General features: G+C 42.3%; 2 protein-coding genes across 4 annotated transcripts in view; both read right to left on the bottom strand.

Annotated features, from left to right (window-relative positions):
- Positions 1 to 485: 485 nt before the first annotated feature.
- Positions 486 to 11,149, bottom strand: TM2D3 (TM2 domain containing 3). Of its 2 annotated transcripts, XM_032835981.1 has the most exons (6): positions 11,042 to 11,149; positions 10,470 to 10,562; positions 8,531 to 8,688; positions 4,829 to 5,003; positions 2,742 to 2,817; positions 486 to 807 (listed from the first exon to the last, which is right to left on the bottom strand). In XM_032835981.1, the coding sequence occupies exons 1-6, from the start codon at positions 11,130 to 11,132 to the stop codon at positions 642 to 644; spliced, it is 759 nt and encodes a 252-aa protein (XP_032691872.1). In that variant the 5' UTR covers positions 11,133 to 11,149; the 3' UTR covers positions 486 to 641. The 2 variants fall into 2 exon arrangements, with proteins under 2 accessions (XP_032691872.1, XP_032691873.1); XM_032835982.1 differs by lacking the exon at positions 10,470 to 10,562.
- Positions 11,150 to 13,694: 2,545 nt separating this feature from the next.
- The window catches only part of TARS3 (threonyl-tRNA synthetase 3), a 59,343-nt gene continuing 49,602 nt past the window's right edge, over positions 13,695 to 23,435 (bottom strand). For both annotated transcript variants that reach the window (XM_032835978.1, XM_032835980.1), the window contains 4 exons: positions 19,587 to 19,691; positions 16,165 to 16,237; positions 15,292 to 15,406; positions 13,695 to 13,960 (listed from right to left, as the gene is read on the bottom strand). In XM_032835978.1, the coding sequence (XP_032691869.1) occupies positions 13,812 to 13,960; positions 15,292 to 15,406; positions 16,165 to 16,237; positions 19,587 to 19,691 (442 nt within the window). In that variant the 3' untranslated portion in view covers positions 13,695 to 13,811. The remainder of the gene's footprint in view (positions 13,961 to 15,291; positions 15,407 to 16,164; positions 16,238 to 19,586; positions 19,692 to 23,435) is intronic.

The following is a 23,435-nucleotide window of genomic DNA, read 5'->3' as shown; positions in this document are numbered from 1 at the left end:
AGAACACAGATCTATACATACTTCTTAAAGGAACCTGTAGTTTTATTAACTTTCCAGTACTCTTGAAAATACGTTACTAACAAAATTCAAACCAGAGCAATTACACACAAAAGTTTTGCAGTTTACTTCAAGCGTCATATATAAAGACCAGGCTAGAGATGGTGCACCCCAAAACTTATAGAAGGAAGTCAGGTAGAGAACTTTATTTAGCTGAAGAATAAAAACACATTCCACTTTCTGCAATCGTGACTGAAAATCTTTTCAAGGCTGGAGATCCAAGTGACATACCGACTTAATCTAACACTGAAGTCATAGGACTTAAGCAGATTTTCAGTCACTGCAGCTTTGTTCTAGTTTAAGTAAGTTCATATTTTTTACACTTGATCTTAGCCAAAAGGCCAAGAAGCGATGAGTAAGTTTCAATTTTTCACAGAAAAAAAAAAATTTCAGGCAAATAACAAATTCCAGACAAGCATGGTTTGTTTTTTTTTGTTTGTTTTGTTTTATTTTACCTTCATCAAGGCAGGCAAAGTACAGATGCTGTACATTAAAAACATATAAATACATTAGTCACAGCACATCAACTCCTACCGGCAAAGAGATATCAAAGCACTGCTCCTCTCTGAAGCACATAACCACGGCTAAATGTACAAAGAGCCATCTGCTGGTCCCACGTAGCCAACGCCAATCAGCAAGACATCTATCAGCGTCCATATGCCCAGGCCACCGAAGCTGAAGAGCTTGCCGAGGCCTTCCCGCCACTGGCCCAGGTAGAAACGGTCGGCTCCAAACCCACCGAGGGTGATGCTGCAAGAGCAAAGGATTATGGGAGGGGAGTCCATCAGCCACCTACCAGCCACAGCCAGCTGTGGCTCGATACCAGCACGAAGTCATGCATGTGAAAGGGCCTCAAACGATCACAACCCTTCGTGAGGGCACAAACATCTACTTCCCAAATTCACAACACCAAATAATCATGGGCAAGAAGATTGTCTAAATGTCAAAGGTAAACATAAAATTTTTCACCGTACTGAAATCTAATGTTTCTCTTTTAAAGAAAAGTGATCCATCCCTCTCATTGCTTTCCAGTCTTGAAAATGGCACATGCAGGGGAACAAAGTGGGAAGCCAGTTCAACAGACAGGACACAAACATGGAGTCCGGAAGTGGGGTCACGAGGAAGCCCACCACCATGGGCTGCCCCAGATCAAGTCATCTGAACTGTCAGTCATCTCCAAAAATGGAGTGTTAAGAACAAGTGACTCTTAAGGTTCCTTCAAATTCTAAGATCTAACAATATTCGGACAACTTCCCATTGTACTTCTTTCAAGCTTCTTATATGGAACATTTCCAAACATATAAAAGTAAGAGGTGAAGAGAACAGTAGCCCCAACCCGGCTCCACCACTGATCAGCATGTGGCCAGCCCTGCTGTGTCTCTAAGCACCCCCGCCCCTGTGCCAGAGTACTTTGAAGCAAACCCTGGCCATTATCCCATTCAGTGAATGTTCTGAAAGAAACTGTGTTGAGCTCTGAAAAGAAAACAGTTCTTATTTTTTTAAAAGTCAAGCTGTGAAATGTACCTCGGTAATGTGAGATGTGAAGAGTCGAGGGGGAGACGGGTGACAGGGGTATAGGAATGATCTAACTTTTCTGTAAGTCTCAGGTTATTCCAAAATAAAAAGATTATTTAAAAAAAATTAAAAAGTCCGTTGTTCATTTTCATTTCAACGACTGCTAACAAAGACGATGGCTAGTTATCAAATCTCATTTTTGGTTTATCAAATTTTCTTCCTTGGACTATTCTTTTACTCTCCAGTTGGGCCTTCCCGCCAGGCGGGCTCTGCCCCTCCCCAGCCCAAACCCTAAAGCAGTGCTGTTCAACAAGGGGCACCTTGGGAGTCTCTGAAGACATTTTCGATTATCACCCCGTGGAGTGCCAGAGGTACCTAGCCAGTCGAGTCCAGAGATGCTGCTAACCGCCCCACTGGCCCCACAGCAGAGAATTATTTGGACTGGATGTCATTAGTGACAAAGGTGAGAAACCCTTCGAGTGTCACACTACAGCCCACAGGGTCTCGGGCTCTAGCACCAAACCTTCAACTGTAGATGCCTTGACTTTTTAATTAGTGAATAACCAGCATCACAACCTGCCCTTCCCTCTGGGGGTGAGAATTAGTAGTTTTTCCCCCCAAACTGCTATAAAGTTTAACAAATTCAAGCACATTTTTATGTTAAAATTCTAAGTCCACAGTTATCTCTGGATGGTGAAATTAGAGGTGATTTTTCATGTTTTATTTTATCTCAATTTTTCCAGTTTTTAGGATAGAGCATATGTTAGTTTTTATAATAAAGGATGAAGTTACTAAAAATTAAAACTACAAATCATAAACCCACCTATTTTAAATAGTATATACCATGTTACTGACTCACAGTACACCCAGGATGGGAAACCCTGACTGGTTCTAATCTGTAATAATGACTCCAATGGGCATCTCTAGAATGTGCAGATATCTTGGGAGAAAAGCAAACATCCTGCCATTAATGTCCATGAAGGTACTGGTCTGATCATCTAAATGACTTCTTGCAGCCATGTTTCCTAGGGCCTCCCTCACACAATGAAAGAATCTTAAGCTTTCTAAGTTTCTTTAAGGAGAGACTCGGCTGAGCTCAACATCTGGAAGATTCCACTGATCCCACGAAACCCAAACAGCATCCTTAACTTGCTCGTAGCCAAGCTCACCTCAGAGCCAGAGCAGTAGACCACTTATAACCTCCAGTCCAGTTGCAGTACAGCATCTTTGGAAAGGTACGGTTACCTTAAAAAAAGGGAAAACACTCAGTATAAAAATATTCTTACAAAGAGACTAGTGGCCTTGTAATTTAAAATCTAAAAGTCAACTCTCTCTACAATAAGTAAAGTTTGCTACAGTGAATGGTAAAGAGTTAGTCCTTACCAACGATAAGCATACACTTAATGCTTAAGTCAGTTAAGTAAGGGTTACAGCTCTAAGTACGTGAAGCTATCAGGACTCAGGTGAAGTTTAGGGTAAACAAAACAGTGTGGTCTTATTTATCAAACAGATAAATCAAGCAAAGGGGAAAGGAGACAGAGCTCAGCCCAGGCACACAGAAACACTTCTTGTGGGACACAGGGCACACACAGATTGGAGACAACTGGCTATCCCTGTGGGGAAAAATGGAGACCTGAGTCTACTTCACAACATACACCGAAAGCAATTACACGTGGATTACAGGCCTCTCTGTGAAAGAGCAAACTTCCAACTTTTAAAAGAAAGTATAGGAAATAAAAAGGCTATGGTTTAAAAAAAAAAAAAAAAAAGTCAAGCTCTATCCAAAAGATACTCCAAAAAAGTGGGGGAGGGGGGGTTATTTAAAATCTGGGAAAGAATTTCAGGCACACTAAAAGGTTATTATCCAAAATATAAAAGAATTCCCAGAAATCTTTAAGAAAAAGACAATATTTTTGAATAGTAAGTATTGGAGAGCATGTGCATCAAGAACAGTTATGCACCAACGGTGGCAAGGGAACTGTTCAAGCATTTTGGAAAATAATACATGCTAGAGAGTATATCGCTAGACATGCGCCTATACACGTGCAAGCAGGAGGTATGTACAAAAACTCTAAGAGCACCACAGCCTGGGAGAGCAAAAAACTGTAAATAACCCAAATACATAGAAGAAAGAAACTATGATAGAATCTTACAACGGATTATTATACAGAAGCAAAAAACAATAAGTAAAGAAGACACACGGATCATCTTAGAGCCATAAAGTTGAGAGGAAAAGAAAAAGGACAGACCATAAACAGACTACTATTTTACAGAAGTCTAAAACACGCCCTACTGACTAATGTCTCACAGGTTATTATTTACATGTGCTAGAACTACACAAAATGTAAAGAAAAGCAAATGATCAGAAAGTTCATCCACAGGTGGTCCCCTCTCAAGAGCAGCCGGGGCAAGCCGGGGCAGGAGAGCACTCAGCTGCGGTGCCAGCACACCGCTCTCGTCGGCTGTTTGGGGAAAACATTACTACGACATGTCACGCTTCATACCTTACACACTCTTTCTTCCGTTAGCAAATACTACATTTTAAAAGATACGAGAATGGCATATTTTCTGGATGTTTTTTTTAGTTCATTGAGTTTATTTTTTATCTTTCAGTGGACACACCATGTTCAGTGGACACTCCTGTGTCAGGTGTACAACACAGGAAGCAATTCAACAACTCTGTTACGCCACGCCGGCCACAAGTGTAGCTACCATCTGTCACCACTGAGTTTATTAACGAGGCCTGCTGTAACCAGAAAGTGCCAATAAATGTTTCTGATTTAAACAGTTTAAATTTGGGGCGCCTGGGTGGCTCAGTCACTTAAGTGTCTGACTCTTGGTTTCGGCTCAGATCGTAATGTCACGGTGCTGGGAATGAGCCTCACATTGGGCTCTGCGCTTAGTGCAGAATCTGCTTCAGATTCTTTCTCTTTCCTCACTCACACTACCCCTCTCTCAAATAAATAAAAATCTTAAAAATAAATAAATAGGGGCACCTGGGTGGCTCAGTCAGTTAAGCGTCTGCCTTTAGCTCAGTCACAATCCCAGAGTCCTGGGATCGAGCCCCACACTGGAAGCCTGCTTTTCCCTCTGCCCCTCACTCTGCTCATGCTCAATCTCCCTCTCTCTCTCTCAAATAAAAAAATAAAATCTTAAAAAAAAATTTAAATTTCATTCTCAAACTGCTAATTAAAGTTCCATACATAAGCTTAAAGAAAAGTATTTTGCTCATGAATCTCCTTGAACTCCAACTCACCCAGGCAATGAATGTGGTCCCGCACGGTGCAGTTGGCCATGTACCGCTGCCGGGGACAGGACACCGTCATGCAGCTGGTGGAATTGGAACACTCGTAATCGGTTTCTGGAAGCTGCCAGCAAAACCTGCAAGTCATGTTGATGATGAAGTTCCTTTGGGATTTGAAGTCTTGATCCTGTATGCCAAAGGACACAGAGTGAATCAATTGTAATAGTTCATGAATATGTCAATAATAATACAAGGCACAAGGATCCTAAAAGACTTGTGAATAATACCAGCAGAAGGTGGGAGGAAAATAGGTACCAAACCAGTATGTATGCAAAACAAACGTATACGGTAGGATCCTATCATCCTAAAAACACATGCCCCAAAATATATATGCCTAAGGGGAAAAATCTACATAAATTTACATCAAAATAACAAAGGTTATTCCAGGATGGTAAGCGTATTTTACCACTTTCACTTGGCTAAATTTTTCATAATGAGCATGGGTACAAAAAGAAGTTAAGGGAAAATGTATTTTATCAAGCTCCAGAGTCACAGGGAGCTGGAAGGACAGATGAGTACATCTATTCAAGGTCAATGAGCTGCCAGTTATGTGCAGAAACCCAGTCTGGTGCTCCCAAAAGCACGACACATGGGCTGGTGGCCGAGTCACAAATCCTCCCTAATATCCTCACCGGGGCCCAGGACCTCCTAGCCGCTACTGCTACTCACACCTCCACTCAGTATAATCAACAAACAGGTCACCCCAGAAAATCACTCTCCACTTTGAAAGAGCCACATGTAGAGACTCAACAAATGTTCATTGTTGGCGCTAAACTTCAATTTAAAAAATCATTATTTTGTTTTCTCTTGTAAGAGTAGCACATGCTGCGTGTTGCACCTTTGGAAATTACAGGAAAAAGCCTGTAACCTCTTTAAAGAGAACAACTTCTTTTTAAAAAAAGATTTTATTTATTTGACAGAGAGAGAGAGATCACAAGTAGGCAGGGAGGCAGGCAGAGAGAGAGAAGAAAGCAGGCTCCCTGTGGAGCAGAGAGCCCGATGCGGGGCTCAATCCCAGGACCCTGGGATCATGCATGACCTGAGCCGAAGGCAGAGGCTTCAACCCACTGAGCCACCCAGGCACCCCTAGAGAGAACAACTTTTAATCTTTCATTTTTAATTCCTATAATACAGATTTATGTAAGTGCAATTTTGAAAGTATTTTGTATCCTTTTTCCCCACTTGACATTATAACGTAATAGTTTTCAAAATCATTTTTAAATGGTCAGTCATCTCTAAAGTATTAATTTACTAACTTTTCTGATCAGTGCAAAACTGCATTTATGAATAACACCCAAACTGGGGGAGGCACCATCTGATGTAGGCAATTCCCTCCCTGAAACAGCTGTCATTACTAAGAACCCCGAACCCATGGGAAGGCATTACACCCGCTTCAGATACACTAGCAGTCTGATAGCTTCTCCCAGTAATGCAAAGCAACATTTCTGACAAGCACATTTCCAGAAGACATCAACTGGCTGGACAGTTACCACCGTAACTGTAACAGGAGGGATCAGACACGGCAGGGGATGCAGGGTTTTTACATTTCTTTCTGTAAAAGATTCCAGGTCAGATTCCCTTAGCCTGGGGATCTTTATTCAGCATGTCCAGAGAAGGACTAGAAGAGTTCTTTTTTTTTTTTTTTTTTTTTTGCCACTTAGGTTCAAAAGAACAGGGGGCAGGGAGGCACCTGCATGCATGCACGTGCAGGTGAGTGAAAATAAGCATCTGCACGTTTGCACCGGATGGCCGTGGATGATTCCTTCCAGAAATGGTAACTTATTTACCAAGAAGAGACCCTACAGATCTTTATAAAACAAATGAAGAAAAGACGTGACTGCCCTGGCTCACCAGGCAACAGAGGTCCCAGCATGCTCCAGGCAGCCAATTCACGTATTCTCCTGCTTTCCACTTTCAAGACAGACCACGCTCTCTTGGGCACATTTCCAAGTCCTACCCCTGAGAACGGGGTACCTGGGCTTTGACAGGACTCAGGGTCACTGGCCAGGAGAGGAGGCAGGTGATGTGAAAGCTCCTGGAGGAGGTCGAGGAGAGAAAAAGTCCCGCCCAGGACACATCTCGGCCAGGGGCTGAGGACAGCAGCAGGCACCATGACCGAGGAGTTCAGAAATTTCCCTTAAGCTCTGCAACTTCTCTCTACCTTTGTTATTTTTCCTATCTTCTGCTATTTCCTACTAAATGAAACCGTTTATGTTGGAAACTTCTAAAGAAGGAAGAAACTGAGAATCCTGTCTCACTCAGTAACCAGTGCTGGGAGTGAACATCAAAGCCCGCTGAGGCAAACCACAATTCTGGAAAAGTTCCCCCGGACCGTCAGAGTTTTCCCATTCTTCACGAAGTACCTACGATCTGTCAGACCCATGAGGTAACATTTTTAACTTTTTCACTGGAGTATAGCTGACACACAGTGCTCCATTAGTTTCAGGTAGAAAGAACATTTTTAAAAGCCTTCAAATTAGTAAGTTTCACTATCAGGTAACTAGGGAGAATACTGTATGCAAGATTCAGCCCCAAAGACTAATAATTCAAGGGAAGTCAAGAACACCATCTGGCACTGAAGCTCAATTTTCCGGTGTGCTTATACAAAATATAAAACAGCAATACTTAAGCTCCTGAAAATTAAATTCAGACACTGACAGCACAAAATCTTATTTCCCCTTTGAAGTCAAGCCTTCCTTCCCCCTCACAGATACTAGACTTCACCAGGAAAATTACAGAAAAGAGTGTAAGGGTGTAAGAAACTTTCCAATCAGGCCCTCCACATACCAAGTTCCAAAGACTGGAGGGGGAAGGAACCCTGTTCAAGCGACAGAAACACTAGGACTGCCGAGTCAAAAGAGGTCTGCAAGAGAAGATGTTGTATGGAATCTGTTTCTTCCTCCACAATCATTTCCCAAAAGTAGGGTTTCACAGAAACACTTTAGGAAAAGCTGCTCTGGGCCCATCTGCTCATTTCTCTCATTTAACAAGAGAAAGATTAATAAGCCACACAGCTAGTTTCAGCAAGGCCAAGAGTAAAACACGACTTCATCAATCATTTCTATGCTTCCTCTCACCCAGCAGGTGAGTGCAGTAGGGGGAATGTGCAATAATTTACCCGGTTCAGTTTAAAAATGCAGGTACCTGAGTCTCCCTGCCCTATGCACAGTTAGCAGGCCTGGGGCTGGTTCCAGGAGTGATTCTAAAGGCAGCCAGAGTCAAGCAGCTTGGAAGCAGGCATCCCTAGAGCACTCAATGGAACACCAACTATTAAAGCCTTCCTAGGCCCCTTCCTGTCTGGCAAAATATCAAGAGATAAGATATAGGTGTGATGACCGTAACAGGGTCATTTCTAATAGGCAACAGTGCACGTGAGCCTTTTCTATTTCTGACTTTCTGTATAAGGAGTCTGATAATTGCTCCAATTTCCTTTGTCAAGAAATTGCCATTTGAACCCTGGTTACCAAACCTCACCTGGAAATGGAAGCTTCAGTCTTCTGGTCACGTTACTTTTGCTCCTAAAATATTACCTGTGGAATGCAGAGTGCTCTCTTCACTCTCTTTCAGGATTTCCCCCACGGTCCAGTCTAAACTGTAGTTAGAGCCTGAGGTTTACAGTGAGTTTATTTCAAATTAGTAAGTAGCAGTACTTACAACACAGGTAACAGAAGGTTTGACCATGCAGTCAAAGGCGACAGGCTTCCCATAGACACAGGAGAAATTTGTCTTGCATTCTACACAGTCTGCAGGAAGTTTGCTACACAAACCATTACTTGGACACTTCATCACATAAGGTGGGATATCAGTACTTTCTGTGAAAAAGTAAGAGAGAAGCTTATTCTCATATAAAATTGATCAGCACCACAGGAAAAAACAATTTCCTAGGGTAAGGGACATGACTGCTAGCAATGAAATACTGTGCTGGAATGGAAAATGACAAGGTTGGAGTCAGAGACACCTGCCATTAAAGCAAGGTTCTGCCACCAAGTTGTGTGAGCCGGGGCAAGAGTTCAACAGCTAAGTACAAAGAATTTAATTACTGCCCTCCAAAGAACATGAAAATCAAAGGTACTTAGGTACATACAATGTACACACAAAGTTGGATGTAAGTTTGGGCCTCAAAAAAATCTGCTCTGTAACAAGATGAAAAATTAAGGCTTAGAGAGGGTAAGGTTTGTTCATGATCACGGAGTGAAAAAACTGGAACCGTGACCCAAATCTCTGTTTCTAATCCAGTATTCTTTTCATCTGAATTCACGGATTTGGTAATCACAACACTGACCCTCCAGAGTAAATCATTCAGTACAACAGGGTACCAACTTTAGAAAATGTTCTCCATCATTATTCTACACTGGTACTTCAAAAAGCCTTAATTTGCTAGTACCACTTACAGTTTTATAGTACCCATGTCCAACACAGTTCTTCATATTAATAACTTGTTCAGTGGGTTCTAATTTTTTTCCCAGACAACCTTACCAGGAGGACAATATATTTTTATCAATTAAGAGAACGATCATTTCCAGGTATTCCTGGGGGAAGAAGAGATGCTTTCAAAAATGTCCAAAAGAATAAAAAATTCTTGTGCTTTCTCTATAATCTGTGCTTTAAAATTCAAGTATGGGGGTGCCTGGGTTGCTCAGTGGGTTAAGCCTCTGCCTTCACCTCAGGTCATGATCTCAGGGTCCTGGGATCAAGCCCCACATCGGTCTCTCTGCTCAGCAGGGAGCCTGCTTCTCTCCCTCTCTCTGCCTGCCTCTCTGCCTACTTGTGATCTCTCTCTGTCAAATAAATAAATAAAATCCTTAAAAAAATTCAAGTATACTCCTGTCTTGTAGTAGTCTTAACATCCAAATAACAATCAGTAAAATACCTGTCAGTTTCAATTCATTCAAATAATGGAACTTTAAAGGGATGAACTATAAAGACAAAGGTTCTGTTTAGCAAAACACACTAAGACTCATTTAAAACTGATCCAACTTAAAGTCACTGGATTACACAGTCAATTCTGCAAAATAACATTTTTCTTTTCTTTTATTCTGATTACGTGGCTGAAGTTGGACACTTAGAAATCGCAAAGCCAAAATGACTTTAGAGGGTCAGGCTAACTTCACCACCTTAAAGATGAAGAAAGCGATGCTGAAGGGTTGAGTAATTTGCTCAAGCTCCCAGTAGCTCAAGCACACCTAGAGTCCAAGTCTTATTCTGTCTGTGATCCTTCCATTTCACACAGCTTTGGGAGGAGCCTCTCATGCCCAGGAATGATGGGGCTTAAAAAGAAAAAGAAATTTTCTAAAGGGAAAGAAGCACTAAGGTCGAAGGTGATCTTGATGAACGAGGCGGAAAGATAATGAAGAGATAGAAATGAGGAATGGGGAACTGGAAAAAAAAAAAAAAAGATGAGGCTGGAACGTCAAAAGGTATTGCAGTATCAAGACAGTCTACAGAAAAACATCTGTGTGTCTGTCTTTAGTTCACGTAACCTGAAATACGATAAAAATTTCAAAAAAAACCCGGAAAGTTATTTTATCTAAAAGAAGAAAGAAACCACTAGATATAAATATACACATTTACTAGAATAGAAAATGTCTAGTACCTGCTGCCCTGGGAACTACTGTGAAAGTGCGTGTTGGGCCCGGATCCTTTATTGACTGAGCCAGCGGCTGCGACTGCTCTAAATTTAAGGATCCTACAATTAGAGAAACATGTTATCCTGGGATAGGAAAACCTTGGTTTGTGTGGCTGAGACGCAAGGTCCACACCAGGCCAGTAACTGCTCATGAATACCTCACAGCTTGACTGCCCAGAAAACTAAACAAAGAAACGCCAATGGGGTCTACACCAATTTGGATCGATGGGCAACGAGGGAACAAAGCGTGGTATCGGGTTCCAGGTCCGCTTCCCCCGCCGACACCCGAGCCCTCGGAACTCCACGCCAGGGCTCATTAGCTGAGTTCGGCTAATGAGCCGGGGTCCTTGAGGGAAGGCGCGGCCGCGGAGAGGGCGGCCAGGACCCCCGGAAGACAGAGCTGCAGCGACCTGCCGCCCCGCGCCCGGCACTCAGCCTCCGCCCTCCGTCCGCGGGCCTAGCGCGGACGCTTCCCGCAGCTCCCTGGGGCCTCGCTACCGCTCAGCCCGACCCCGCGTGGACCCCGGCCTTTAACTCACCCCCGCCTGACAAGATGTAGAACTGGGAGAGGAACAGCAGCACCCGGCACAAGCGGCGAAGCGCCCGCAATGGGACCGCCGCAGCCGCCATCTCGCCGGCGCGCGCACTTCCGGGCCGGGAGGCGGGACTAGACGAAGAGGCGGGGCGTCGGCGCGGGCAATGGGGGCGTGAGCAGGCGCGTCCCCGGGGAGCCCAGGACGCAGGCGCTTAGCCAGGTCCGCGCGGGGTCTGCGGAGCGGCGTAGGTCGCGGTCTCCGCTGGGATGGAGGTGGGGGGCCGCGACGCTGTGAGGTTGTTTGAGTTCCCCACGGACGAGGCGCTCCCTTCTCCTTCCGTGGCTAGCGACTGGGGGAGGTCACCCGGGACCGAAATTCACGCCTGAAGTGGCTGCAGTCAGAGGCGCGCAGATTGGGAAGTTGGCCATCATGTATATAGAGAGGTTGAAAACTGCTCGGTACTCTGCGAAGGTGGGGATGACGTATTTGCATATCGAGACGGTACTTGTTTGCATATGAAGAAATTGTGGCACAACCCCAGTAAGGGACGTGACACCCCCCTCCCCCCACCCCGCGCTGTGACAGGCAGCCCCAAAGGACGCCACCCTTTTCTGCGTTGAGGACCTGCTCAGTGCCCAACCAGCATCTCTCTGTGGTCAGCTGTGGGTGTCACCACTAGCCAACTCTTTAAAGACGCTTCCAGAAATTTCCTCTGAGCCTGGGAGAGGACAGTAAATATACCTGGCAAGTATTCAGGTCCAGAGGTACTAGGGCGAGAACCCTGGGATATGAAAGGAGGGCCCAAAGCACGGGCCCCTCCTTGGAGAAGGCCAGCCTTGGGCAGGGGAGCTGCACCCCCAGGCCTCTGGCTCCCTGTGTGCTCAGATGGCCGATTGCGCCTATTTTCGTCAGAGCCTACTTTGTCCTGTGATGCTGACTTGCGTTCCTCCTTCCCACCCACCTGCCACAAGATTCTTTTGGGGGCCTTCTGACTCCCCACTCCTTCACTAGCAGTTTTGATGAATGAAGAGGATATACTGAATGGTGTCTGGCACACAGTAAGCCCTCCATAAATATTACCTTAAAAATTATATCACACAGTTTGCGCCTCTTCGTACCATACAGGTCTGATACATAATACAGTTTTGTTTACTAACTGTTTAGGATGCTAAATAAAAAAGGTGTTGAGAAGAGAGAGCATGTCTTAGATTCATTTTGAATTCCACAGCGTCTAGCCAGATAAAACGCCCAATAAGTACTTCTTGATTGGTAGCTAAATTCTCTATTGGCATAAAGCTATTTCAATTCGGTTTTGAGCAGTGAGGCATTCCTCTCAGTTAAAATCAGAAATCCATTTGAATTGTGGAACGAAGTGAAGGAAACTCCATTTAAGATGGAGCCAGGAGGCCAGAAGGGGGAGCTCTCGTGCCCTACCATTCCTAATGGACTACAGAATTGTACTACAAGACAAGCACCTTGCATCCCCAACAGGAAGAGCCTGTACTCTGACCCCAGCAAGAGGACCAAAGATTTTCTCTTTGCGGGGGTGACAGCCCAGCCAATGAAAAGCCACTACACTTAAACTCCCAGTTTACTTTGGTGGACTTTTTGTTTATAACAGCCCTTCCCAACTCCCCCCTGCCCCCTTCACTCTGTGAAAGAGCAGCCTTCTCTCCTTTGTTTTCCAGACTTGTCTGTGGTTTTGGGATAGCTTACATGTCTCAAAATAAAATTATCTGCTTTTCCCAAATGAACCCATTTTTGCTGGTAAAATAATGGACAGTTTTATTTTTAAAGTTAACAGTGTAAATCAGTAGAATGTCATCTCATGAAAAAAGTAATTTAACTCTAGGGGAGCAGCTTACTGTGGTATAAGCTCAGAGCTGAAATACTGGAAACACTGTGTGCTGCCTTTTATTTAAGAATTTATTTTTTATACAGACGAACAATTGTCAATTAGAAGCATTAAAACCCAATTCTTAACCTACACTGCAAACAACAGTAGATTCCACAACCCTGAATTTGAGGTTCTGAGTTCTTTGTCAGTAATCCAGTATTTAGTACTAGCTGCTTCTTTTGTGGCTGTTGGTTAATTAAAACAAATTAAGTGACGATTCCGGTTTTGTAGAGATAGTTTCCATGTGAACCTTAGTAAAACAACTGTAAAAATACCTGAGATGTATTGTCCTAGAAAATAAGATTTTCCCTTATATTTAAAAAAGCTTTGCAGGTTTTAATTTGAAGACTATTTTTTGAAAACCACAATCTCAGTAATGACCTCTCCTAATATTCATATCCAAGTATTACCCTCTTTCAATAAATAACATTTCCCACTTAAGGCTCTCAAGGCATTTGGGAAATTAAGAATTTCCCAAGCTTGTCCTCAGACATATTAATGAGCTTAACTTTTATATCAGCTACTCATTCATTGTCTCCTTTCTCACTGTACCCATCAGTGAGTCAAAAGTTCTTAGAAGGGACGCCTGGGTGGCTCAGTTGGTTAGGCCGCTGCCTTCGGCTTGGGACATGATCCCAGGATCCTGGGATCGAGTCCCACATCGGGCTCCTTGCTCAGTGGGGAGCCTGCTTCTCTCTCTGCCTCTGCCTGCAGCTCTCTGCTTGTGTTCTCCCTCTCTCTCTCTCTGACAAATAAATAAGTAAAGAAAAAAATCTTAAAAAAAAAAAAGTTCTTAGAAGTAGTACTACCGGTAAAGAAAAATGCATTTTTAGGGGTCAAAACAAGGTTATACAGAAGCAAGTACAGGAAAGAACTTCAAAAGTCTTCCTCAGCATTTAGTGTACGTGATTTCTTGAGATTCTTCAACTTATCAATGGCAGAAGCTACAGAAATCTCTCCATGAATTTTGTTGTCTCTTGTTCGAACATTTACAGCATTATTTGTCTTTTCCTTTTCTCCAACCACTGTGGAAAAGAAAGGGTAATAAACATATTTTAAATAAGTGATTTATTAAATATCAAGTCAACAGTCATATGACACATGTCTTACTGAGTTCTTCTTCAGTATTAATCCCTAATTATCAATCTAATGACCATGAAGTCATCCTCTGATAGTGTTTCTTGAGAGAAGGAATGACATCTAATCCCCTCTCCTCTTGTCCACTTGCATGAACACATATTGTGGTCTTGGGGTACAAAATGGAGCAGGGAGGTCTCACAGATCCCCTGACTCTATATGGGTTAGCACCAGACCCAGGCCCATCAGACAACCAAAATTTTCTGGAATGTACGTAGAAAGTTTCTCTCTGGTGCCCCTTACTGTGGGATGATGCAGGCTTGTCTCTTGCCATGTGGAAGGAAGAAACTGGTGACCAGCTAAAGGGAATATAGTGGATAATCAAGAGAAGCATAAAGAACCGTAAACAAAGTAGGAGCTAGAAATGAGGAAAACAGTACTGATAAAGGTTGAGTAACTTCCTCCAGTTACTCTTCTAATGGTCTATTTAATTCTACCATCTGTGTCATGAGATATCTCATTACCCTTCTAGTAAATTCCATCTTTGTCTAAGTCGGTGTGAAAGTTCTGTCACCAGAAGGAGCCTGACTGAAACATCCCAGTATCTACTACACAGTCAAACACTTTTGATGCATATTTATTTTACCTTCTACGGAATCACTCAACTTACTGGAGATAACAATATCATGCCTGGAGGCTGCCAGGATCAGCTTCTCTTGATTTCTGAATCATTTTAAAGTCAAAATTTTAGATGCTGCATCCAAGTACTCATATGTCTTAAGGATACTTTTTCACTTAAATTCTTTTCTTTCGATCACCTTAAATTTGGCATTTTTCCCACTGATTAATCCCAAGGGTTTGTAATAAATCAGAAAAGCGAGGGAGGATATTTGAGGCCTGTCACATAACTGAAACATAAAGAGTGTAATTCTACAGATGAAATCATTTTCACATCTTTTTCTTTGTTGAGTTGAGATGTTAACTACTGCTAGTGATATCATCCCACAGGACTCATGTGAGGTTTTACAACTCTTCTTCCAGCAAACCACAAAGAGTATTTAAGAACAACTAACTAGGAACACCGTGGGCTGTTCTTTGTGGACAGGTAATAAACTGTCATAATCACATAGTTGTACCATATTCATGTAGTTATACCATTCCCATGGTTATACTATACTCACGTAGTTTATACTATGTTCAGAGAGATAAACCATTTTGTTTTTTGGAATTAAAGTGGAAAAAAAACCCAAGCATTTGAGAAAATATAAACTTAAGTTACCCAAAATAAAATTATACTGAGCCAGCTGTGCATTTCGTATTTTCTTATTTAGTGTACAGCTATGATCTAAGTCAACGTCGGCCATGAACCCTTCTTCAAAAAACGCACTGGATACCTACAAGAAAATAAAACACTTCCGTTATGATGATATTTATGGTAGCCAGCCTCTGAGATGACCCACAGGGTATTCACATCCTGTGTCGTCTCTGCCACAGGGTACCAGGTGGTTCTATGCGACCACAGAGAAGGGCAGGAGTGATGGAGCATCACGCCTGAGATGAAGCCGAAAGACTACAGCTTCTACATCTTCAACATCACTCCCTCTGGGGAAACCAGCTGCCGCGTTGGGAGGATATTCAGGGAACCTCTGGAGAAGCCCCCCAGGGTGCAGAACTGAGGCCTCCAACACTGACGATGCGAGTGAGCCCCCCCAAGGAGGCAGCCTGGGCCGGCAGCGCAAACCAAGGCCCTGAAGGGGCCCTGAGCCAGCAGCACCCAGCCTCGCTGCTCCCAGATTCTGACTCGCAGAAACTGGGTCATAATTAATGTTTGCTGTCTCGGGCTGCTGAGTTTTGGAGTTCTCTATTACACAGCAAGAGACAGGTGCTCTTCCTTAAGAGAGCCTGTGGAAAAGAATAACTTAAATAGGAGAGGTTTTAAAAGCCCAATTTCTCAAAAACATTAAGAAACAAAGTAGTTCTGACCCAGCTGCAGAGATGTGACTCAGATGTTACTCTCAATTACTGAAAATGCAGGTTGCTAACGTAATGTATTAGTTATGCAATATTTTAAGGCACAAATAACATTCCAAGTCAATAACCTCCACAGACGACATGCTGAGATGATTATGTACTTTCCTATCTCTGATTTTACCTGCAGTGCGTATTTTTCACAAGTTGGCCCCACAGGGATGACCATTACCTGACGAGGAGACAGCCAGAAAGGCCTGAAAAATATATAAGATCGTATTTTCAAAATCTAATGATGATCAAGTATTATGTGATTTTAAAAAATAACTAAAGATTTTTTAAAAGTAAGACTTCATAAGAGAGCAGACTCAGCAGAGTGGTGTGGAAGTAAACCAAACGACATCGAGAGCTAAAAAGCAACAGGGGAAAAAAAAAAAAAAAAGCAACAGGGGACACAAAAGGGGAAGCTGGGAATTATGGGAGGAAAGGGAAGGTGGAACAGGTCAGCCACTGGGAGGAAGGGCTAAACATCACGTATCACACCACCGGGCAATTACACCCCTGGGCACTTATCCCAGAGAAATGAAAACATGTTCACACAGACACCTTCCCACTAATGTTCACAGAGGCTTTATTTATAATGGCCCCAAACTGGAAACACTCCAAATGTCCTTCAATGGACAAATGGTCAGACTTGTACATCCACACCATGGAACACTATCGGCAGTGAAAGGGGACCAACCACTGAGACGTGAAACGAGCTGGATGGAACTCAAGGGAATGCCACCGAGTGATTAAAGTCAGTCACACACAGTTGCACACTGTGTGATTCCATTTACATCACCTTCTTGAAATGACAAAATTGTGGAGCTGGAGAACAGATGAGTGGCTATCGGGGGATGCTGATGGGGGTGGGATAGGAGGTGCGTGACAATAAAAGGGTAGCACGAGGAGTCCTCGTAAGCAACAGAACTGTCCTATGTCTTAGCTGATGGTGGGTACACAGTTATAGAACTCTGTAGAACTCAACACACACACAAGTGCCTGTGAGCTCATCAGACCTCAATAAGGTTGGTGGATTGTATCAAAGTCAATTTCCTCGTCATGATATTGCATAGAGTTTCGTAAGATGCTGCCACTGAGGACAACTGACGGAAGGGTATGCTGGACCTTTCTCGATGATTTCTTACCACTACATGTGAATTTACAATGATCTCAAAATTAAAAAAAAAAAAAGATGGGAAGTTGGGTATAAGCAGTGTTTAATGTGGGAAATATTTCTTCATCAGGACTTCGTTTGAAGGTGAAAGGAAATGCAGTGGGAACTACTACGTGGCGGCACCTTATGAATATTTATATATTCTTAAGTTACAAAAGCAGAATAACGTAAATGATAAAAGTAAAATAGGAATACAGTGGTGAAAACATGGGAATACACTGGATATGTGAAAAGTAAACATCTCCTTCTGAGCTCTGTCTTCACCCCATCCCCAGGGGAGCCACATTTTAACAACTGCTATTTGAGCCCTTGGGGAGGCGTCAACCACATCTCAGGCAGGTGTCTGAACTCTTGACCGACAGCTTGCAGAGCCCGTGCCCCGAGTCTGCACGATGAAGGACTGAGTGCACAGCACCACCTCCTTCTCCCCTCCATCTCCTGATCCCACTAGTTCTTTTTAGACTTTGAGCACATTCACTGCCACGACTCTAGGGTAAGACCCCACCATCTCTTACCTACATTAAAGTATTTAAAACAGAATCAACCATAAAGAAATGTCGATGTGTTAACTCATACCTAGGTAGCATGTGTGTTCATATCTGTATTTTTGGCTTACCTGTAACTTTAACAGCTTGAACACCCCATGATACCTAAGCACGTTTCTCAAAGGTCACAAATAAAACTTCAGGGATGCACACAGACTCCAGCTACTCAGGACCTCTTAAAGACTCCCTGCTCGGGGAGTTTCCCACCTTGCAGAACCCGCCTGGACATCTGCCTTCCCAGCTGCCCTAGACAGGTTCGAGTCCAGGTACGTGATCTGGCATGTACAAGGCCAGTGCTTGGATTTGGGACAGAGTAGTCCCTGGGGGGAGGGACTACATGGAGTCAGTTCTGGTGGGGGTGGTGCGGAGACATGGAGCTCTGGGAGGGACCTGTGGCAGTGACACGAGCAGGACATCCAGCGCCCAGGGCCAACAATGGGAGCTACAGGGACAGTGCCCAGCAACAGCAGCACAGAAGTCAATCAGCACTGAACCGCATGAGCAGATCTCAGTCAATTTCTTCAAAATGAGATGAGAGATGAAGATACCACGTGGGGTTGCTGGGTTGCAGCATTTCTACCTGCCATTGGATGCCACTACCACAAGATGGATCACCTGCCACCTGGTGCCTCGACTGCCAGCAAGGCGAGCTGCCTCGGGGGCATGGTAATACCAGCAAATCTCACAACGTCAGCTCGACACCTTACTTCTTTTGCTAAAAAAATTACTTCCAGGGCCAGAAGCGTTATTGTGTTTCTGACAGTCAAGACTCAAGTAAGTATTTACATGGTGCTGTTGACAGAGGCATGGGAGGAAGGAAGAGCTAAGCAAATTCCAGAGTTGATCTTTTCTCCAGCAAGGACAAGTCACTGGCACTTGCATGATGAGAAGGAACCAGAAAGCTGATGGTTCCCCGGGGTTATGGTTCCATAGAAGGGGTCAGGATTGATCCCTTACTGATGGCAGATTGAGGCCTTGGAAGAGGCATAGCCAGGTGGAACTTGGGGGGGGGGGGCATGTTGTTGATCCCGAATCTGCAAGTGGCCATTTTGTTCATGAACCACGGAGCAGTCACTAGGGGAAGAATGAAGCTGATGGTAACCCTAGAATGGGTCCTCCTTTATTTGAATCTTTAAAAACAACCCACAGTAAGGGTTTGGGGTGGGTGACCGCACCTTCAAGGGCCATTCTGAGTGATGATCCACCTTCCTCTCCCCCAAATCTACTTGTCATCTACTTTCCAATCGAATTACTTCTAGGTCAAAGCAGTCACCGGAGCCCAGGCAAGGCTGTAACTCCATGGGTCTGGCCATTTTGCCTTCCAAGGGAAGAGGACTGTGAGATACACTCATTTCCCTGCCACACTTCTTTCCTAAGTGGTACTGTAGCTGTCCTCATTGGGTTTGTGCCAAAGTATCATTCAGAGCCATTTCTGAACCAGGTTTAGGTGCTTTTGTCCCCATGTTGACTGGGGACCCCCAGGAGGTGAACAACACGGGCTGAAGGAGGGATGGCCATTCAGCAGGAGGTGGAATGGTACTCGCAGGGTCACCAGACGCAATTAGATATTTAAAAGGGCTTGACATAGGTGAAAAGATAACTCTTCAATTCTACCGCATGCCCTGAAAGGTAAATGATACGGTTTTAGGCCACACTGCTTTTGTCTTCTTTGTTTTGGCTTCCTGACCTGGTAGATTCAATAAGAGTTGACCACTCGCTGTTTGGATACTTGCTAATTACAATGCAGGAGCCACCAATTTTTTTTTTTTTTTGCAGTAATCCTATCTTGTTAGATAGGATATTTCAAAATGATAGACAGTTTTTCTTTTCTGTATTACTTACCACTTCCCCGCATAGTTTTCCGACAGGATGGCTATCATTCTCTCCACTGACCCCAAAATGGCTCGATGAATGATCACGGGGTTCCGCTTATCATCTCCATCCTTACTAAAAAATGGAAATTAAACATTTATGTATTCTCTTAAGATTCAGTCATAACTTTATCTTCTTGCCTTCTATTTAAAAGTTATTCTCCTGAACTAGGAAAAACAACTGATTCCTCATAAATCATCTTTAAGCATATAATGTGCCATGTATTAGAGATAATAATACGAACCAAACAAAAATGAAGTATATTATGTAGGAAAAAGCAAGGTAATATTAGGGCACTATTTCTACTATAAGTCTACTGATTATCTTTTATTCTAAACTACTGGCTACTCTCAGTTTAGTAATACAGGCAATCTTACAAATCATAATTTTTTCAAAATTAACTTTATTTTGAACAATGTCTTACACACCAGTAATATGTTGAACAATTGTCAAAGACACTGAATAAAGAATATTGATTTGTTTCTAAATTCTCATTTTCTTGGGGCACCTGGGTGGTGTAGTCAGTTGAAGGACGGACTCTTGGTTTCTGCTCAGTCGATGATCTCAGGGTCCTGAGATGGAGCCCCAGGTCGGGCTCTGTGCTCAGCAGGGAACCTGCTTGAGACTCTCTCTCTCCCTGTCCCTTTCCCCCACCCCAACCCCACACTCTCTCTGTCTCTAAAATGAATAAATCTTTAAAAAAACAGATTTTGTTCTTATTTTCTCATAAACACTAAAGATGAACCATGGGATGAATCATTTTGTGAGTTATAAAGACAGAAAACGAAATTTGAAAAAAATTTGCACTGCTGTAATTAGTTAAGTTGAAAATCAATTTACATGTTCAATGATTGCTTATATTTCTTTTTTTTTAAAGATTTTATTTATTTATTTGACAGGCAGAGATCACAAGTAGGCAGAGAGGGAGGCAGAGAGAGAGGGGGAAGCGGGCTCCCTGCTGAGCAGAGAGCGGGATGCAGGACTCGATCCCAGGACCCTAAGATCACGACCTGAGCCAAAGGCAGAGGCTTTAACCCACTGAGCCACCCAGGTGCCCCAACTGCTTATATTTCTTTTACTTCAGTTGCCTACTGTGTCCCTTGTCCATTGTCTAGTGGGAGTGGGGGTGATAATTTTTAAACATATATGTGCAAAAGTGTCTATATATAGTATTTTATATATATATACATACACACACACACACATATATACAGTAAACAAATATATAAAGATACATTAAGGAAACTAACTCCTTTTCTAATGTGGGAAATTGAAAATACTTCTTCCAAGCACATTTATTTACTTGTCCTTTGCCCATTTTTATACTATCTTTTCTATCATAAGTTTTTAATTTTGGGCAAATCAAAGCTGTCTTTCTCTCTTTTTTTATTTTTTTAGATATTTATTTATTTATTTATTTGAGAGAGAGAGAGAGAGTGAGAGAGAATATGAGTGGAGGGGAGGGACGAAGGGAGTGGGAGAAGCAGATTTCCCACTGAACAGGGAGCCTGAGATCATGACCTGAGCTGAAAACAGATGTTTAACTCACTGAGCCATCCAGATACCCAAAGTTGTCTTTTCCTTTTTGAATTTTAACAGTAACATTATGTAAAGAAAGAAACTTCTCCAATATAACAGAAATATTCACTACATTTTCTTCTCCTACTTTGATGGATTTTTTAAAAAATTCTAGTGTGGTTAACATACAGTGTTATATTAGTTTCAGGTGTACAATATAGTGATTCAGTAATTCCATATATTAATCAGTGCTCATCATGACAAGTGACTCTTAATCCCCTTCATCCCCTTAATCCCCTACCCACCAACTCTCTGGTAACCATCTGTTTGTCCTCCAATAATCAAGAGTCTGTTTTTTGGTTTGTCTCTTTTTCTTCCTTTGTTCATCTGTTTTGTTTCCATGTATGAATGATATCATATGGTATTTGTCTTTCTCTGACTGGCTTATTTTGCTTGGCATTATACTCTCTAGCTCTACCCATGTTGTTGCAAATGGCAAGATCTCATTCTTTTTCAAGGCTGAGTAAAAATGGATGCATTCCTGGAAACCTATAAACTTCCAAACCTGAATTAGGAAGAAATCGATAACCCGAATAGACCAATATCTAGTAACGAGATTGAAGCAGTGATCAAAAACCTCCCAAAAAACAAGAGCCAAGGACCTGACAGATTCCCTGGGGAATTCTACCAAACACTCAAAGAAAAATAATACCTATTCTCCTGAAGCTGTTTTAAAAAATAGAAACAGAAGGAAAGCTTCCAGACTCTTTTTATGAAGACAGTATTACCCTGATCCCCAAATCAAGCAAAGACCCCACCAGAATAGAAGGAGAGATAAAAAGTTTCACAAACAAGAATGGAAGGAGTTCATGACCACTAAACCAGCCCTACAAAAAATACGAAAGGGGGCTCTTTGAGTAGAAAAGAGAGACCAAAAGTGATATATAAAGGTGGGAAACACGAAAACAGTAAAAATATTGCTGTAAAAAAATCAGTCAGAGAATTCACAAAAAAAGGATATGCCTAAAACAGGTGCCTAAAACATGGGGAGAAGAGGAGAAAAGAATGGGTTCAAACTTAAACAACCATCAATTTAATATAGACTTCTATATGCAGAGGAGGTTATATGCAAACCTAATAGTAATCATATATCAAAACCAGTAAACAAACATGTAAAGAATAAAGACAAAGTAATCCAAATATATCACCAAACAAAATCAGCAAAACATGAAAGAACGGATCAGTGAAAATCTCCAGAAACAACCACAAAACAAGTAATAAAATGCCAATAAATACATACCTATCAATAATTACTTTGAATGTAGATGGACTAAATGCTCCAATCAAAAGACACAGGGTGTCATAATGGATTAAAAAAAAAATAACCATCAAACACTGCCTACAAGAGTCTCAGTTTAGACCTTAAAACATCTGCAGATTGAAAGTGAGAGGATAAAGAAACATTTATCACGCAAATAGATGTTAAAAGAAAGCCAGTGTGACAATACTTACACTGGACAAACTAAACTTTAAAACAAGACTGTACCAAGAGGCAAAGAAGGACACTATATAATCATAAAGGGACGATCCAACAAGAAGATACACCAATTGTAAATAGTTATGCACCCAATACAGGAGCATCCAAATATGTAAAATAATTAATAACAAAGATAAAGGAACTCATTGATAATAACACAATAATATTATGGAACTTTAACATCCCACTCACATCAATGGATGGATCATCTAAACAGAACAAGAAACAACAGCTTTGAATGACACACAGAAGCAAATGAACTTAACAGATATACTCAGAACATTACATCCTAAGACAGCAGAATACATATTCTTTTCAAGTGCACATGGAACATTCTCCAGAACAGATCACATATTAGGTCACAAAATAGGCCTCAACAAATTTAAAAAGATCAAAATCACACCATGTACTTTTTCTGACCACGATGCTGTGAAAATAGAACTCAGCCACAAGAAAAAGTCTGAAAGACCACAAATACATGCAAGTTGAATAACATGGTACTAAAAAAATGAGTGGGCCAACCAGAAAATAAAAGAAGAAATTGAAAAATACATGGAAATAAATGAAAATGAAAACACAAGTGTCCAAAATCTTTGGGATGCAGTGAAGTGGTCATAAGAGGGGAGTTTATAGCAATAAAGGACTACATCAAGAAGCAAGAAAAATCTCAAATGAATAACCTAACCTTACACTTAATGTAAGGTTGGAAAAAAGAGCTGGAAAAAAGAACAAAGGGAACCTAACACCAGCAGAAGGAAATAATA

Source organism: Lontra canadensis, unplaced genomic scaffold (genome assembly GCF_010015895.1).
Source record: "Lontra canadensis isolate GAN:19392208 unplaced genomic scaffold, GSC_riverotter_1.0 scaffold89, whole genome shotgun sequence".
Taxonomy (NCBI): Eukaryota; Metazoa; Chordata; class Mammalia; order Carnivora; family Mustelidae; genus Lontra; species Lontra canadensis.
This window is presented reverse-complemented; position numbering and strand designations above follow the sequence as displayed.

Bases quoted from the DNA above. Each gene is read 5' to 3' on its own strand.
- TM2D3 (XM_032835981.1), bottom strand. From the start codon at position 11,132: ATGGCGGCTGCGGCGGTCCCATTGCGGGCGCTTCGCCGCTTGTGCCGG. The intron at 10,563-11,041 runs GTGAGTTAAAGG...CTCTAATTGTAG, and splicing joins CTACATCTTGTCAGGCGGGG to GATCCTTAAATTTAGAGCAG. The intron at 5,004-8,530 runs GTAAGTACTGCT...TTTGGCATACAG, and splicing joins AACCTTCTGTTACCTGTGTT to GATCAAGACTTCAAATCCCA.